The 16,017-nt window shown below is 40.4% G+C and overlaps 2 protein-coding genes across 3 annotated transcripts in view; both read left to right on the top strand.

Annotated features, from left to right (window-relative positions):
• cad (carbamoyl-phosphate synthetase 2, aspartate transcarbamylase, and dihydroorotase) overlaps positions 1–11,357 on the top strand; it is a 29,496-nt gene extending 18,139 nt beyond the window's left edge. The window contains exons 32-44 of the mRNA XM_028440470.1: positions 1,793–1,994; positions 2,093–2,283; positions 2,432–2,572; positions 2,779–2,865; positions 2,961–3,099; positions 3,288–3,484; positions 3,600–3,674; positions 3,923–4,135; positions 6,932–7,057; positions 8,058–8,213; positions 9,119–9,220; positions 9,341–9,435; positions 11,039–11,357. Coding sequence (XP_028296271.1) covers positions 1,793–1,994; positions 2,093–2,283; positions 2,432–2,572; positions 2,779–2,865; positions 2,961–3,099; positions 3,288–3,484; positions 3,600–3,674; positions 3,923–4,135; positions 6,932–7,057; positions 8,058–8,213; positions 9,119–9,220; positions 9,341–9,435; positions 11,039–11,138 — 1,824 coding nt within the window. The 3' untranslated portion in view covers positions 11,139–11,357. The remainder of the gene's footprint in view (positions 1–1,792; positions 1,995–2,092; positions 2,284–2,431; positions 2,573–2,778; positions 2,866–2,960; positions 3,100–3,287; positions 3,485–3,599; positions 3,675–3,922; positions 4,136–6,931; positions 7,058–8,057; positions 8,214–9,118; positions 9,221–9,340; positions 9,436–11,038) is intronic.
• Positions 11,358–11,975: 618 nt separating this feature from the next.
• Positions 11,976–15,717, top strand: angel2 (angel homolog 2 (Drosophila)). Of its 2 annotated transcripts, none has more exons than XM_028440556.1 (11): positions 11,976–12,122; positions 12,759–12,844; positions 12,918–13,000; positions 13,074–13,188; positions 13,260–13,486; positions 13,635–13,704; positions 13,941–14,353; positions 14,590–14,686; positions 14,765–14,804; positions 14,901–15,031; positions 15,531–15,717. In XM_028440556.1, exons 2-11 carry the CDS (start codon positions 12,766–12,768, stop codon positions 15,671–15,673), a joined length of 1,398 nt encoding a protein of 465 aa, XP_028296357.1. In that variant the 5' UTR covers positions 11,976–12,122; positions 12,759–12,765; the 3' UTR covers positions 15,674–15,717. The 2 variants fall into 2 exon arrangements, with proteins under 2 accessions (XP_028296357.1, XP_028296356.1); XM_028440555.1 differs by having other exon boundaries at positions 15,528–15,717.
• Positions 15,718–16,017: the final 300 nt, after the last annotated feature.

The raw sequence follows: 16,017 nt of genomic DNA, 5'->3' as shown, positions 1-16,017 counted from the left end.
GGAGGAGCTTAAGTAGAGTTGTTAATTATGACCAAATGAGTATGTGTTTGAAGGTTGTATGTACATAGAGGTGTACATACTGTACTCTGTTAGAAAGGCTTTATTTGTGGGTGTAAAATAAAATAGTGTGTGTGATTTATCTGGTTTAATTCTATGAGACATGAATATGATAAATGATAAACTGATAAAGTTTGTACCAAAGTGGCGGTTTAGGTAGAATCTGATAAGACACAAATTTGTACAGATAAAAGTATTTATTTAGCATTTAACATTTCTTAATGCGTAGAAAGAACAGGCTTCACTGTGTGTGTGTGTGCGTGTGTGTGTGTGTGTGTGGGTGGATATACATCCAAGGTGTGCATTTGGTTATATAGCATGTGATGATCATACATTATATATATATATATATACATATATATATATATAATGTCGGCCATTGCCCACCAATAACTTTTGGGTCCCGTCCGTCCGGTCTAAACAGCAAATGGTTAAACAAACATGAAAATAAAAGTTTTAAAATCACCAAATAAGTCAAAAATGACACATGCACACACTATGTGCAAACTGTTCATAAAGTATGAGGTCAAACAGACACTGCTCCAGAAATACACTTTGTTACTTTATAGATTAATGGAGGTCATTTATCACCTTTGTGGAATGTTTGGATTTACCTGAGGATCATAATGAGGAGGACTGTTCAGACTGATGGGACTGTTCCTTGTTTGAGTTCATTTAAAACATTTTTACACTATATACTGACTTATCAGAGTAAATACTAGGGGTGGGAACCTCTGGGTCGCTCACGATATGATACGCGATACAAAACTCACGATAACGATTATCTCACGATATGACGACACTGCGATTATCCATATATTGGTCAGAAATCAATCTACCATAATTTATGACATAAGAAAAAAAAGATTAAGTGAAAAAATACAATTTTTATTTTATATCTGAAAGACAATAAATATAAAAAGTGTCCTATGAACAGTGACACTACTTTAGTGTATACCAATACATACCAATGTAAACTAATAAGTATCTCTAATAGTGCTTTATGTAAACAATAAATATGGTCTTTATTACCAGTGACATCATTATAGTGAAATATTACAGTAAACAATATATTGGTTCCTTCAACAAACAGTGACAACATTTCTGTGAAAACGTACCTGGAACGTTTTAGTGAAAAAGTAGAAAAGGTTTTGAAAAAAATGAATAAATAAATTAAATTAAAAAAATTGATACTTAGCGGGAGCATATCGATAATCAATCGTGCGGAAAAATATTGCAATATCGTATCGAAATATTGTCACACTCCTAGTAAATACCGACGTATCACAGTGCACACCGACTTATCAGAGTACACACCCACTTATCAGAGTAAATACCGACTTATCACAGTATATACCTGACTTATCAGAGTACACAATCTTACTTTTTAGAGTAAATATGTTGACTATGTATTCTGACTTATCACAGTATACTGTATATCAATTTATCAGATTAAATGCTGACTTAGAGTAAATAATCTTACTTATCACAGTACATACCGACTTATTCTTATTTCAGAGAATACCAACTTATCACTGACTTACCAGAGTAAATACTTTAAATGATCAGAATAAATATGGACATATTAGAGTAAATTCTGATTTATCAGAGTAAATAATTGTACTTAGAGTAAATACTCTCTTATCAGTGTAGTTTCACACTGAGCAATGTGATTAAATACTGACTTATCTTGAGGAAAGTTGTGTCTCATAACAGAGTATTGAACGCTCCTCAGATCCTCATCATCCGAGCTGCAAAGCAGAAGAACATCCAGGTGACGTGTGAAGTGGCGCCCCACCACCTGTTCCTGTGTAACGATAACTTGGCGTCCATCGGAGCGGGCCGGGCCGAAGTCCGACCCATGCTGGGCAGCAGGGAGGACATGGAAGCTCTGTGGGAGAACCTGGACATCATCGACTGCTTCGCCACCGACCACGGTCAGTACACCTAGTTTATTTACCCATTGGTCAGTCCCAGTTCACCCATTGGTCAGTCCCAGTTCACCCATTGGCTGACCACTTCTCTCTGTCCTCAGCGCCCCACACCGTGGAGGAGAAGAATGGGGAGCGCCCTCCTCCTGGGTACCCTGGCCTAGAGACCATGCTGCCTCTCCTGCTGACGGCCGTCAGCGATGGACGCCTCACCCTTGATGACATCATCAAACGACTGTACGACAACCCACGAAAGATCTTCAACCTGCCGGTCCAGGATGACACATATGTAGAGGTACCATGGTCCTTTAGACCTCTGATCACATGATCAATACAAACAGGACATCATTACTTTACTTGGTTACTGACTTATGTACTTAGTAGCACGTTTCATATCAACATCCTCCATTGTGTGTGTGTGTGTGTGTGTGGTTCTCTCTCAGGTGGACCTAGAACAGGAGTGGACCATTCCTGCTGCTATGCAGTTCACTAAGTCTAAATGGACTCCGTTTGAAGGGATGAAGGTTAAAGGGAAGGTGCGGCGTGTGGTGCTGAGGGGGGAGGTGGCTTATATAGACGGACAGGTGAGATTTAACACATAAATCATTATTAATATACGTGGAAATTACTTTTTTACAACATTAATGTGACATGTTTCAGTCACTTGATTATTTTAGTGTTGGTGTACTTTGCTTTTTTTCTACTTTTTTTTTAGTGTTTTCTTCCTAAATATTAGTGGGGGGGAGGGGGGAGGGGTCACAGATGTGTGATGATGTCATGTCTCCATCAGGTTCTCGTTCCTCGTGGTTATGGTGAGGACGTGAAGACGTGGCCCACGGCTTCAGTTCACTCTGACATCATAAAGGATACGCCCATGGTTAGTGTGTGTGTGTGTGTGTGTGTGTGTATATCGGTGTGTGTGTGTGTATCTAAGTGTGTGTGTGTGTGTATATCTATATGTGTGTGTGTCAGACTCCAGAGCGTCCTCGTCCGACTCCTCCTCGAGATGTCATCGTTCGATCTCGAGCAGCGAGTCCTCGACGAGCAGCAGACGCTCGTTTCCTACTTCCTGCTCGAATCCATCGAACGTCAGACCCTGGTTTACCTCCAGGTACTACAACTCCCATCATGCTTAGTAACAACCTGAGATGCTGGTTGACTTCACTGCTGTTCTGTTCACTCTGGTGTCTGTGTTAACTGATGACCAGCTGTCCTGATCATATATTGATGATGTCACGGTAATAGTGTGTTTTATTTTGAAAGGTGCGGTCTCTGACTGTGTATGTGTGTTTCCTGCAGACACGTTCACATTTCCTGGGGCAGGTGAGGGATTTGGTCACCCCCCCCCTCTGTGCAGGCTGCTATCCCCTCTATCTGGATCAGGACAGACGGGACAGACGCCTCCAGGACCCACAGCTCACCTACAGACGTCGCCATTACTGCACGCTCTGATTGGTCAGCACATCCTCACTGTGGGCCAGTTCAGCAAGGAGCAGGTGTGTGCGTGTGCGTGTAAATAAATGTGTTTGATTCTACTCTTTTATTTATTTTTGATTTAATACATTTGTTTTATTTAAAGAAGTGTGTGTAGACTAATTAAATGTGTTTCAGATGTCTCACCTCTTTAACGTCGCTCACACTCTGCGTCTCATGGTTCAGAAAGAACGAAGTTTGGAGATCCTGAAGGTCACACACACACACACACACACACACACACACACACACTAAAACAGCTCAGGGTCAAATTGACCCCATATGAACGCCATTGTTCAGCACATGAAAAAATATTACTAAGGTCATTTTATTCTTCATCAGTCGAACTCATCAAAGTCAAGTCATTAACATTAATTAACATTATAATAATATAATAGGAGGGTTTTGTCTGTGCTTGTGTGTGGTTTCCAACCTGCGGTTTGGTGCTGTTCCTGCTCTAGGGGAAGGTGATGGCGTCCATGTTCTTTGAGGCCAGCACTAGAACCAGCAGCTCGTTCTGTGCAGCCATGCAGCGTTTAGGAGGAACTGTTCTAGGGTTCAGTGAATCATCCTCTTCCTCTCAGAAAGGAGAGTCTCTGCACGACGCCGTACAGACCATGAGTGGGTACGCTGATGTCATCGTACTACGACACCCCATGCCTGGGGCTGTGGAGGTACACACACACACACACACACACAAAATATGATGATGATGTGGTTAAGGTCAATTATAATTGTAATTGATAATTAATTAAAACTACAATATTTGCATTTCCTGAAGAAAGTGAGGATGCAGGTGCACTAGTACTAATCTATCATTAGCTGAACATTAGCGTTAATCTAGCATTAGCTGTACATTTGCAGTAACCTAGCATTAGCTGAACATTAGCACTAACTTAGCATTAGCAGTAATCTAGCATTAGCTGAACATTAGCACTAACTTAGCATTAGCAGTAACCTAGCATTAGCTGAACATCAGTACTAACCTAGCATTAACAGTAACCTATCATTAGCTGAACATTAGTGTTTACCTAGCATTAGCTGAACATTAGCGCTAACCTAGCATTAGCTGTACATTTCCAGTAACTTAGCATTAGCTGAACATTAGCACTAACTTAGCATTAGCAGTAATCTAGCATTAGCTGAACATTAGCACTAACCTAGCATTAGCTGAACATCAGTACTAACCTAGCATTAGCAGTAACCTAGCATTAGCTGAACATCAGTACTAACCTAGCATTAGCTGAACATCAGTACTAACCTAGCATTAGCAGTAACCTAGCATTAGCTGAACATTAGCAGTAACCTAGCATTAGCAGTAACCTCGCATTAGCTGAACATTAGCAGTGACCTAGCATTAGCAGTAACCTAGCATTAGCTGAACATTAGCAGTAACTTAGCAATCGCAGTAACCTAGCATTAGCGGAACATTAGCAGTAACCTAGCATTAGCTGTACATTAGCAGTAACCTAGCATTAGCTGAACATTAGCAGTAACCTAGCATTAGCAGTAACCTAGCATTAGCAGTAACCTAGCATTAGCTGAACATTAGCATTAGCTGAACATTAGCATTAGCTGAACATTAGCAGTAAGGTTATCATTTCAGTGATACCAAAGGAAGAAAAGATTGTAAAGCGTATAGAGACCAATAAGTGTATTAAATGTTGATTATAAAGCAATACTAACAAAGAGATTAATCATAATAATACCTGCCCTAATGAATGAAGACCAGACAGGTTTTATAATTAATAGACATGATTACATTAGAAGAAGCCTCCATCATGATTATTGATCAAATCTAAAAAAACATCCAGTACAGTAAATCTCAGACCTGATTTGGATTTTTCTGTTTTAAGTTATAGAAACATTTGGCTTCAGCGACACGTTTATATAATATATAAGAACGTTCTACTCCTCCTGAACCACAACAACAATAGTTAACATCAGCCTTTCAATATCAGTCAAACTACAGAGGATGTAGACGAGGTCGTCCTCTAAACTCACTATTCTTCTATTGTTTCATGGAGCTACTGCACAAACTGTTAGAGAGGAGAACGTAACCGTAGAAGAACAAGAACATGACTCTACCTTGTTTTAGGGACTACTGTGTGTCAGCACAGTGTGACGTCACCTACAGTATGAGGCTAATGAAGCATTAGCATTAATATTATCCAGCGCACTAACTGAAGTGTATCAGCTACAGAATCACTGTTGCTATGGAGATTTCAGCTCCATGGTGAGATGATGATGATGGTTGGTCTACGTTCTTCCCACACTTCCCTCCATCATTACAGAACCATAAATACAAACAATGTTCTAAGCAAGGAATGACTTTTTGTAGGATGATTAATAATGGAAACCTAATTAGTTTTTAGGAATTATGCCATATATGAGTTGGGTAAAAAAGACTTTTATTGTTTGCAAATCTGTCATTTTTTTACCTAATAAATGAAAGCCACCAGTGCAGCTAAATATTCAAACATTATACAAATATTTGTTAATGTCTGCTTCAAAAAACCTAAAGCTATGATTGGTCAACTCTACAAAAGCCTGATTTCAATGAACAAGAACTCAACTCACTATATTAAACAATGCTGGGAAAAAGAAGCAAATATAACTATTTCAGAAGAAAATTGGCTCCAAATATGTAAGAATCCGTACATTCATAAACATTCTCTGTTGTGGCAGGACTTTGGTTTGAAGAATTTAATACGTTTCTTTGTCACCTTAAATTAAAAGTCCAAATTGAGTGGTTCACAGGTTTGCTGTTAGAGGGTGAGTGGGGAGGAGTCTGCGTGGGGAGGAGTCTGCGTGGGGAGGAGTCTGCGTGGGGAGGAGTCTGCGTGGGGAGGAGTCTGTGTGGGGAGGAGTCTGTGAGCCATGTTCATATTTTCTGGTCCTGTCCACACCTAGAAACCTTCTGGTTTCAGCTTTATGTACCTTGGAAGAACTTTTGAAGGACTTGATATGAAGAACGTCTACCTCCTGAAAATATTCAGAATAACAAGTCAAAAAGCTGTAACTAAGTGTTGGCTCCAGAGGACCCCCCCCCCCCAACCTTAAGACTTTATATAAACATCATCCACAGCATTAATAAAATAACTTTTACATTAATGCTTCAAAGAATAAAGGAAACAAATACTGGGAAAAATGTGAATGTCATAAAAACACTGAACAATACTTGAACCAAAAACTGTAACATGATACCTACGCTTTGTGTTTATCTTTGTACAACCTCGTCCTGTTTGTTTCATATTATGTTACATGTTACAAAATAATAAAAAACAAAATGTAGATGTGGGAAAATTAATTATCAATCATTGGTAATTGTGATTCATTTCATTTGTACTTAGTAATTCAGAATGTAATTGTAATTGATTTTCAGGAAGGAAAAATAATTTTAATTTTCTTTGTAATTGGAAAAATCATATTTGAACATGGATAATTGAAGATGTAATTGTAATTGTCAGAGTGCGTCACGTCTGTGCCGTAAGCCGGTGATAAATGCGGGGGACGGGGTGGGAGAACACCCCACTCAGGCTCTGCTGGACGTGTTCACCATCAGAGAAGAGCTGGGTACGGTCAACGGGATGACGGTGAGACACACACACACACTATATACACACACACTATATACACACACACTATATACACACACATTATATACACACACATTATATACACACTATACACATTATATACACACACACTATACACACATTATATACACACACATTATATACACACTATATACACACTATACACACATTATATACACAATATACACACATTATATACACACACATTATATACACACACATTATATACACGCTATACACACATTATATACACACACATTATATACACACACAATACACATTACATACACACTATATACATATTATATACACACATATACACACACACTTTATATACACATTATATACACACACACTATGCACTATACACATTATATACACACACATTATATACACACTATATACACACATATACACACACACTATACACACATATACACACACACTATACACACACTTTATATACACATTATATACACACTACACACACTATATACACACACACACACACATTATATACACATTATACATACACATATCCACATGCACACACTATACACACATTATATACACACACATTATATACACGCTATACACACATTATATACACACACATTATATACACACACAATACACATTACATACACACTATATACATATTATATACACACATATACACACACACTATACACACACTTTATATACACATTATATACACACACACTATGCACTATACACATTATATACACACACATTATATACACACTATACACATTATATACACACTATATACACACATATACACACACACTATACACACACTTTATATACACATTATATACACACTATATACACACACACACACACATTATATACACATTATACATACACATATCCACATGCACACACTATACACACATTATATACACACATTACATTAGACACGCACACACATTATACACACATACACTAACACAACCCCCCCACCCCCCCACAGATCACCATGGTGGGGGACCTGAAACATGGACGCACTGTGCACTCCCTGGCTAAACTGCTGACTCAGTACCGCATCACGCTACGCTACGTAGCCCCCAGGAAGCTGCACATGCCCGCTGAGATCCTCAGATACGTGGCCTCTAAAGGCATCAAACAGGTACATCTAACGTCTTCAGATCTAACGTGTTCGGATCTAACGTGTTCGGATCTAACGTCTTCAGATCTAACGTCTTCGGATCTAACGTCTTCGGATCTAACGCGTTCAGATCTAACGCGTTCAGATCTAACGCGTTCAGATCTAACGCGTTCAGATCTAACGCGTTCAGATCTAACGCGTTCAGATCTAACGCGTTCAGATCTAACGCGTTCAGATCTAACGCGTTCAGATCTAACGCGTTGTGATCTAACGCGTTGTGATCTAACGCGTTGTGATCTAACGCGTTGTGATCTAACGCGTTCAGATCTAACGCGTTCAGATCTAACGCGTTGTGATCTAACGCGTTGTGATCTAACGCGTTGTGATCTAACGCGTTGTGATCTAACGCGTTGTGATCTAACGCGTTCAGATCTAACGCGTTGTGATTCTAACGCGTTCAGATCTAACGTGTTGTGATCTAACGTGTTGTGATCTAACGTGTTCAGATCTAACGTGTTCAGATCTAACGTGTTCAGATCTAACGCGTTCAGCTCTAACGCGTTCAGATCTAACGCGTTCAGATCTAACGCGTTCAGATCTAACGCGTTCAGATCTAACGCGTTCAGATCTAACGCGTTGTGATCTAACGCGTTCAGATCTAACGCGTTGTGATCTAACGCGTTGTGATCTAACGTGTTGTGATCTAACGTGTTGTGATCTAACGTGTTGTGATCTAACGTGTTGTGAGCTAACGTGTTGTGATCTAACGCGTTCAGATCTAACGCGTTCAGATCTAACGCGTTCAGATCTAACGCGTTGTGATCTAACGTGTTGTGATCTAACGCGTTGTGATCTAACGCGTTCAGATCTAACGCGTTGTGATCTAACGCGTTGTGATCTAACGTGTTGTGATCTAACGTGTTCAGGAGGAGTTTGAGAGCATTGAGGAGGCTCTGCCTGACACTGACGTTCTCTACATGACACGGATCCAGAAGGAAAGGTTCTCCTCTGAGGACGACTACACAGCTGTGAGTGTTCACTGAGAAACCACACAGATGTACCATGATGAGAAGATTAACGTGTGTGTGTGTGTGTGTGTGTGTGTGTGTGTGTGTGTGTGTGTGTGTGTGTGTGTGTGTGTGTGTCAGTGCTTTGGTCAGTTCATTCTCACTCCTCACATCATGACGGCTGCAAAGAAGAAGATGGTTGTGATGCATCCGCTGCCTCGAGTCAATGAGATCAGGTATTAATGATCATTTTTATTCATTATTAAATGAATCCTGTGTTGATTAGATATAAAGTCTACACACTCCTGTTCAAATGTCAGGTTTTTGTGATAAAAAATGACATCAATATAAATAATTTCACAACTTTTTCCACCTTTAATGTGACCTAGAACCTGTACAATGATCAAACAAAGTGAAACCTTTAAAGGAGGTGAAGTAAAAATAAAAACTGACAGAATGATGTCACTAAAGTGTTCACATCCTCTTATAACAGGGGGCGGGGCTGTGTTCAGATTGAACCAATCACATTCTAACTCATGTTAAATGGAGTCAGCACACACACCTGTCACCATTTAAAGTGTCTCTGATTAACCACAAACAAAGTTCAGATGTTCTAGAAGCTTTTCCTCACATTTTTGTAGCTACATCTTCCAGAACAATCCATGGTCCTCAGAGAACTTCTAAAGCATCAGAGGATCTCATTGTTCACAGATATCAGTCAGGTGAAGGTACAAAAGACTTTCTAATGAATTAAATATAACATGGAACACAGTGACTTTACCAAGAACAGGACGTCCGTCATAAATTGATGACAAGACAGAAGAAAAGTGGTCATGGAGGCTGACAAGAGGCCCACAGTAACATTGAAGGAGCTGCAGGAAGTTCTGACAAGTACTGTCTGTGTAGAACATGTGACAACAATCTCCGTCAGGTCTATGGGGTAGGGTGGCAATACAGAAGCTTTATCTTACCAAGAAAAACATCTAAGCCCAGATTCATTTTGTAAAAACACATTTAAAGTCTCCCAAACACATGTGAAAATGTGTTATGGTCTGATGGAACCAAGGTGGAACTTTTTGGCCATAATTCCAAAAGCTTTATTTGGTCCAAAAACAACACTGTTCATCACCAAAAGAACACCATACCTACAGTGAAGCATGGTGGTGGCAGCATCATGCTTTGGGGCTGTTTTTCTTCAGCTAGAACTGGGACCTTAGTAGGGTGGAGGGAATTATGAACAGTTCTAAATACCAGACAGTGTTGGTACAAAACCTTCAGACTTCTGTTAGAAATCAGAAGATGAAGAAGAACTTTAGCTTTTAACACCACAATGACCCTAAGCACAGCATCAACTAAACTATGGCTTCACCACAATCAGATGGAGGTTCTGGAATGGACCAACCAGAGTCCAGACCTGAATCCTACTGAACATCTGTGTGGTGATCTGAAGAGGGCTGTACACAGGAGATGTCCTCACTATCTGTCACATTTAGATCAGTTTAGTAAAGAAGAGTGGGTAAATATGACCTCATCAAGATGTTCCACACTGATAGACTCTGACCCACAAACACTGAGTGTTGGAATAAAAACCAAAGGTTCTGCAACAAAGTATTAGTTTAATGGTGTGTTTATGTAACCAGGTTATTTTAAGTTTTTATTTTTTATTTTAAAGGCTTTAGTTTGTTTTTCAGTTGTTTTGTACAGGTTATAAGTTACATTAAAGTTCAATACATTTAAATATGTTTATTATGATTTAAAGTTAATTTTCCTTCAAAGCAAAGAACACACACCACAGTTTGAGAACCACAGGGTTAAACTCTCTCTCTTACCCCCCTTTAGTGTGGAGGTGGACACGGACCCCCGTGCTGCGTATTTCAGACAGGCAGAGAACGGGATGTACATCCGTATGGCCCTGCTGGCCACCGTACTGGGCCGATAGTGAGTGAGTGTGTGTGTGTGTGTGTGTGTGTGTGTGTGTGTGTGTGTGTGTGTGTGTGTGTGTGTGTGTGTGTGTGTGTGTGTGTGTGTGTGTGTGTGTGTGTGTGTGTGTGTGTGTGTGTGTGTGTGTGTGTGTTACAAAGGGATGCTCGCGTATGTATTTTTATGAAATGTTTTTTTGTTTGAGATGAAAATAAATAAAAACATTCCTTGTTTGCAGCCTATTGTGTTTTTATTTTTATATGTGAATAATAATAGTAATAATTACAGTCAGACTAACATCATCAGTGGTTCTGTTAATTTCATGATATCCACAGATATTCTAACTATTTTACACTGTTCAGTTTATACTTCTCTGGACTAAGTGAAGTTTTTATATTTTAATACAAAAACATTTGTTTTAGAAAGTTTACTAAAAACCCAGTAAAGGATGAATATATCTTAGTTAAATATAAGTGCTTTGTGAACAATGCAATTAATCTTTATTCATATTATACATTGTTAGTGATGGAAATAATAAACACTATTTAGTTGTTTAACATCATTTATTGTTTTCATTGATTCAGTCATAAACGTTGCCTCGTGTTAAATATTCTTCATTCATTAATATAAATTCATTAAATAAATAGTCTAATAAATTACATCAACTTTTAATTGAGTCCATCACAATTTTAAACGTCTGAAATCCCACATTTTAAATATATCTTTACTTTTTTTTGAAACAGCTAATATTTGGTAACCTGGCTAATGTGACTTTAGTTTTGTAATTGGCCAATAACCGATTTAATGTGAAGCTCCTGAACGCAGCACAGAGTCCCGCTTCGAGGTGACGCTATGATGACGTCAAACCTGCGCGACGGTATCTGCGCGGTGTTTGTGTGAAAGTGACTGTCCGATTTAAACGACAATAATGCGTTTTTTGGGGCTTTAGTTTGAAAGTGTCTGAGCGGAAATACGGAGGATGATTCTGCTGAGTCACGGAAACGTAAGTTTGATTGAATTCTAACGATTTTTGTGACCGAGCGGGTCAGAGATAAATGTTAGCTTTAGCTTCTACAGATCCAGCTGCGCTGCTCAGTGACGTCACTATGAGTCCCCTGACCAATGATCAGGGGAATCAAAGGTTCTCAACCTTGAAGTCAGGAGCCTAGTTTTGCTTATTTTTTACCATTTTTCTGCAACTCCACCAAACTCACCATATTTTTACCTATTTTTATCACTTTTTTCCATATTTTCGCTCCTTTTAATGTATTTTTGCGACATTTCTCTAATTTCTGACACTTCTACATCACATTTTAATGACTTTTCTCCACATTATTTCCACTTTCCAGACATGTTCAGCACTTTTACACCTAATGTCACATATTGACCCATTATTGTCACTTTGAACCTCTTCACCATATTTCTTGATTTTTTTTTTGCCAAATTAACCACATTCACCATTTGTCATGTCCATTATTTACCAGTTTAAACTAATTGTACCATTTCTGACACCTTTATTTTGGCTGAAAAGGTTGATAACCACTGAGTTAGATTCTATATAACCATTTGTTTATTTCAATATTGTTTTATTGAACTTTTTGGTAGAAATGCGTATTAAACTGACTGTGATGTCGTGCAGCTCCTCGATGCGTCGTCATTGGTTACCGTCCCTCAGATCGCTGCTCCCTCTGCACCGTGTGTCCACGCTGAGCCTCAGCTCCACCAGTAAGAACCAGTGGAGCTCAGTTGGTTTCCATGACAACAGGGTGAAGGCGTGTGTGATGTGCTCCTCCTACAGGTCAGCTGATGGATCGCAGCATCCCCGAACCGCCGCCGCTCAAACGGAGGCGGAGCTATGAGGAGAATGTGGTCACACCTGAGGTCAGAAAAAAAACTTTATTTAAACTAAACTACAACAATGAAGATGTAACTCCTCCCACTGATCCTCTCTCAGCTTTCGTCAGACCAATCCAGTCGTCCAGGACAGTGGGCGGAGCCAAACTCCACCCAGAGCAATGTGTCGTGGTCGTGTGTGGGCGGAGCTTCCACGCCTGGCCCTCAGGTCAAAGGTCAGACATACAGACGTGTTTCTAAAAGTGTTTGAATGTTCTCCTCACAGACTGATCCTCCTCTTCCTCAGTACTCCACAGAGCGTGGGAAAGCTGCTGCAGGGCTGATGTGTGTCCACCAGGGGTCAGCAGGGGGCGGGGCAGGAGGTGGGACTTCTCTGTGCTGTCTTATAACATCCTTTCTCAGCAGCTCCTGGAGGAGAACCTGTACCTCTATAGACACGCCCCCCCTCACGTGCTGCGCTGGGAGCTCCGCCTCCACAACCTGATCAGAGAGATCACACAGCTGCACGCTGACGTGAGACACACACACACATCCTATCACGCTACAATAGGAATATATACACACAAGATTAAAAACTAAATATTAACATGTTACAATGTGTTTGGAAATTTAGAATTAATTAATTAATGACAGTAAATAAATGCATATTAATGTGTTTCAGATCGTTTGTCTACAGGAAGTTCAACACGATCACTACGAGAGTCACATCAAAGCAGCTCTACACACACTGGGTATATATGTGTGTGTGTGTTCATGTTTAGGTCATAGTATTTTTATCCCCGCCACAAAGTGGGAGGAGCATATAGGTTTGAGCTCCGTCCATCTGAGTTAAAGGAAACAGCTTTTCTCAGAAACTGTTAGATAGTTATTAATTTTATATTGTGATGTATACATCTAAGTTCTTACATTTAGAACATTTCTGTGTATAATAACGTGTGTGTGTGTGTGTGTGTGTGTGTGTGTGTAGGTTACCACTGTGAGTATAAGAAGAGAACAGGAAGTAAACCCGATGGCTGTGTGGTGGCCTTCAGGACTTGCAGGTTCTCCCTGGTCTCGTCCAATCCGGTAGAGTTCTTCAGGCCGGGCGACGCCCTCTTGGACCGGGACAACGTGGGGTTGGTGGTCCTTCTGCGGCCGCTGGGCACCGATTGGTCACTGTGCGTGGCCAACACACACCTGCTCTACAACCCTCGGCGAGGGGACGTGAAGCTGGCCCAGCTGGCCGTCCTATTGGCTGAGGTGGCAAGGATGTCCCGCCTCCCCGACGGCTCGGCCACTCCCGTGCTGCTGTGTGGGGACTTTAACTCCACCCCTTGGAGCCCACTCTACCATTTTCTGACCAATGGGAGACTGGACTGTAGAGGACTGACAATTGGAGCGGTACACAAACACACACGTATATACAAACATATATACACACACACACGTATATACAAACATATACACACACACACACGTATATACAAACATACTGTAAATATACACACACGTGTATATATACATACACATATACAGTATACAAACATATATATATGCACACACACACGCATATATACACACAGTACGTACAGGGTCTATAGAAGGTTCTCTCTCAGTGTGTGTGTGTGTGTGTGTAGGTATCTGGTCAGGAGTTTCCTTCTCGTGGTCACAGACTCCTCAGCGTACCTCTGTGGTCTCACACACTGGGAATAAACCAGCAGTGCCAGTATGAAGGTCATCATCATCATCATCACTAGTCTGTGTTTGGGTTTCTGTTGCCATGGTGACCAACAATGATCTGTGTGTGTGTAGGTGAAGACTCCAGCAGACCGGCTGTAGTTGTGAACAACAGGTGAATGTTTTTTTTTTTTTTTTTAATCTGGGGCTCCTCCCACACCGGCACGGAACAGCTGCTGATTGGCCTCTATTGTCTGTGTGTGTGTTTCAGAGCGGTGATCTCACACACTCTGCGTCTCTGGTCGTCGTACAAACACAGACTGAACCCTGACGGGAGGTCAGAGGTCACCACCTGTCACTCACACACCGCCATTACAGTGGATTACATCCTGTACACACCAGGTACACACACACAGCGTTAACTAGCATTAGCCTAGCAGTGGTTGATAGAATGTCTGCTAATGAAGGGGTTAAAAGTTCAAAAGGCTAAAATTTCCAACAGCAAAATAACTCAAAAATGTTACTAATCTCAAAAGTGAGGCATAAATCTCAGGAATTTTCAGAACGTTTTCATATCTTAATTGTCAAAATTGGACCAGCAATAGCATTAGCCTAGCAATAGCATTAACCTACCAATAGCAATAGCATTAGCCTACCAATAGCATTAGCCTTGAAAAGGGTTGAACATATTATCTGAACATGCAAATATTTGAAGGTAAAAGCTTGTCTAACAGTGGGATTAGATTAGATTAATCACTGCAGTTTCACTAAACATTAAAATGTTACTATCACACATCAATCTCTGGAACTTTCTGAACATTTTGATGGATTATTTGTCAAAATGTGACAAACGGTAAAAGATGCATCGTCACTAATAAATCAACCAATGTGTTGTCAGCAGTGCTGGGTGGGCGGGGCCTACAGCTACTGGGTAAGCTCTCATTGGTCGGTGAGCGTGAGCTGGAGGAAGTCAACGGTCTGCCCAATCAGCATCACCCGTCTGATCACCTGCCGCTGCTCGCCACGTTTCGTCTTCATCACTGACATGTTTTTAAAAGGTGTAAATAAACAGTTTGTGTTTTCTGTTCGATGCGTCTCTTTTTAAAGGTTTGACACACACACACACACACACACACACACACACACACACACACACACACACACACACACACACACACACACACACACACACACACACACACACACACACACAGTCTCTGAGCCGTTGCAGTGGAAACATGGATTATTTCTATAAACCACACATAAGAAGATTATTTGATCAAAATTGAGGTTGTGATGAGTTCAATGTTCCTCAGTGTGTGTTCATGTGTATGTATGTGTGTGTGTGTGTGTGTGCGTGTGTGTGTGATAAATCCTGTCATAAAAAC

Source organism: Gouania willdenowi, assembly GCF_900634775.1.
Source record: "Gouania willdenowi chromosome 24 unlocalized genomic scaffold, fGouWil2.1 scaffold_320_arrow_ctg1, whole genome shotgun sequence".
NCBI classification, from domain to species: Eukaryota; Metazoa; Chordata; class Actinopteri; order Blenniiformes; family Gobiesocidae; genus Gouania; species Gouania willdenowi.
The sequence above is the reverse complement of the archived record's forward strand: the minus strand, read 5'-3'. Positions and strand labels throughout refer to the sequence as shown.

Coding starts and splice junctions, on each gene's coding strand:
- angel2 (XM_028440555.1), top strand. CDS start 12,766: ATGCGTCGTCATTGGTTACCGTCCCTCAGATCGCTGCTCCCTCTGCAC. Junction 13,189..13,259: donor GCCTGGCCCTCAGGTCAAAG/GTCAGACATACA, acceptor CCTCTTCCTCAG/TACTCCACAGAGCGTGGGAA. Junction 13,487..13,634: donor TCACACAGCTGCACGCTGAC/GTGAGACACACA, acceptor AATGTGTTTCAG/ATCGTTTGTCTACAGGAAGT.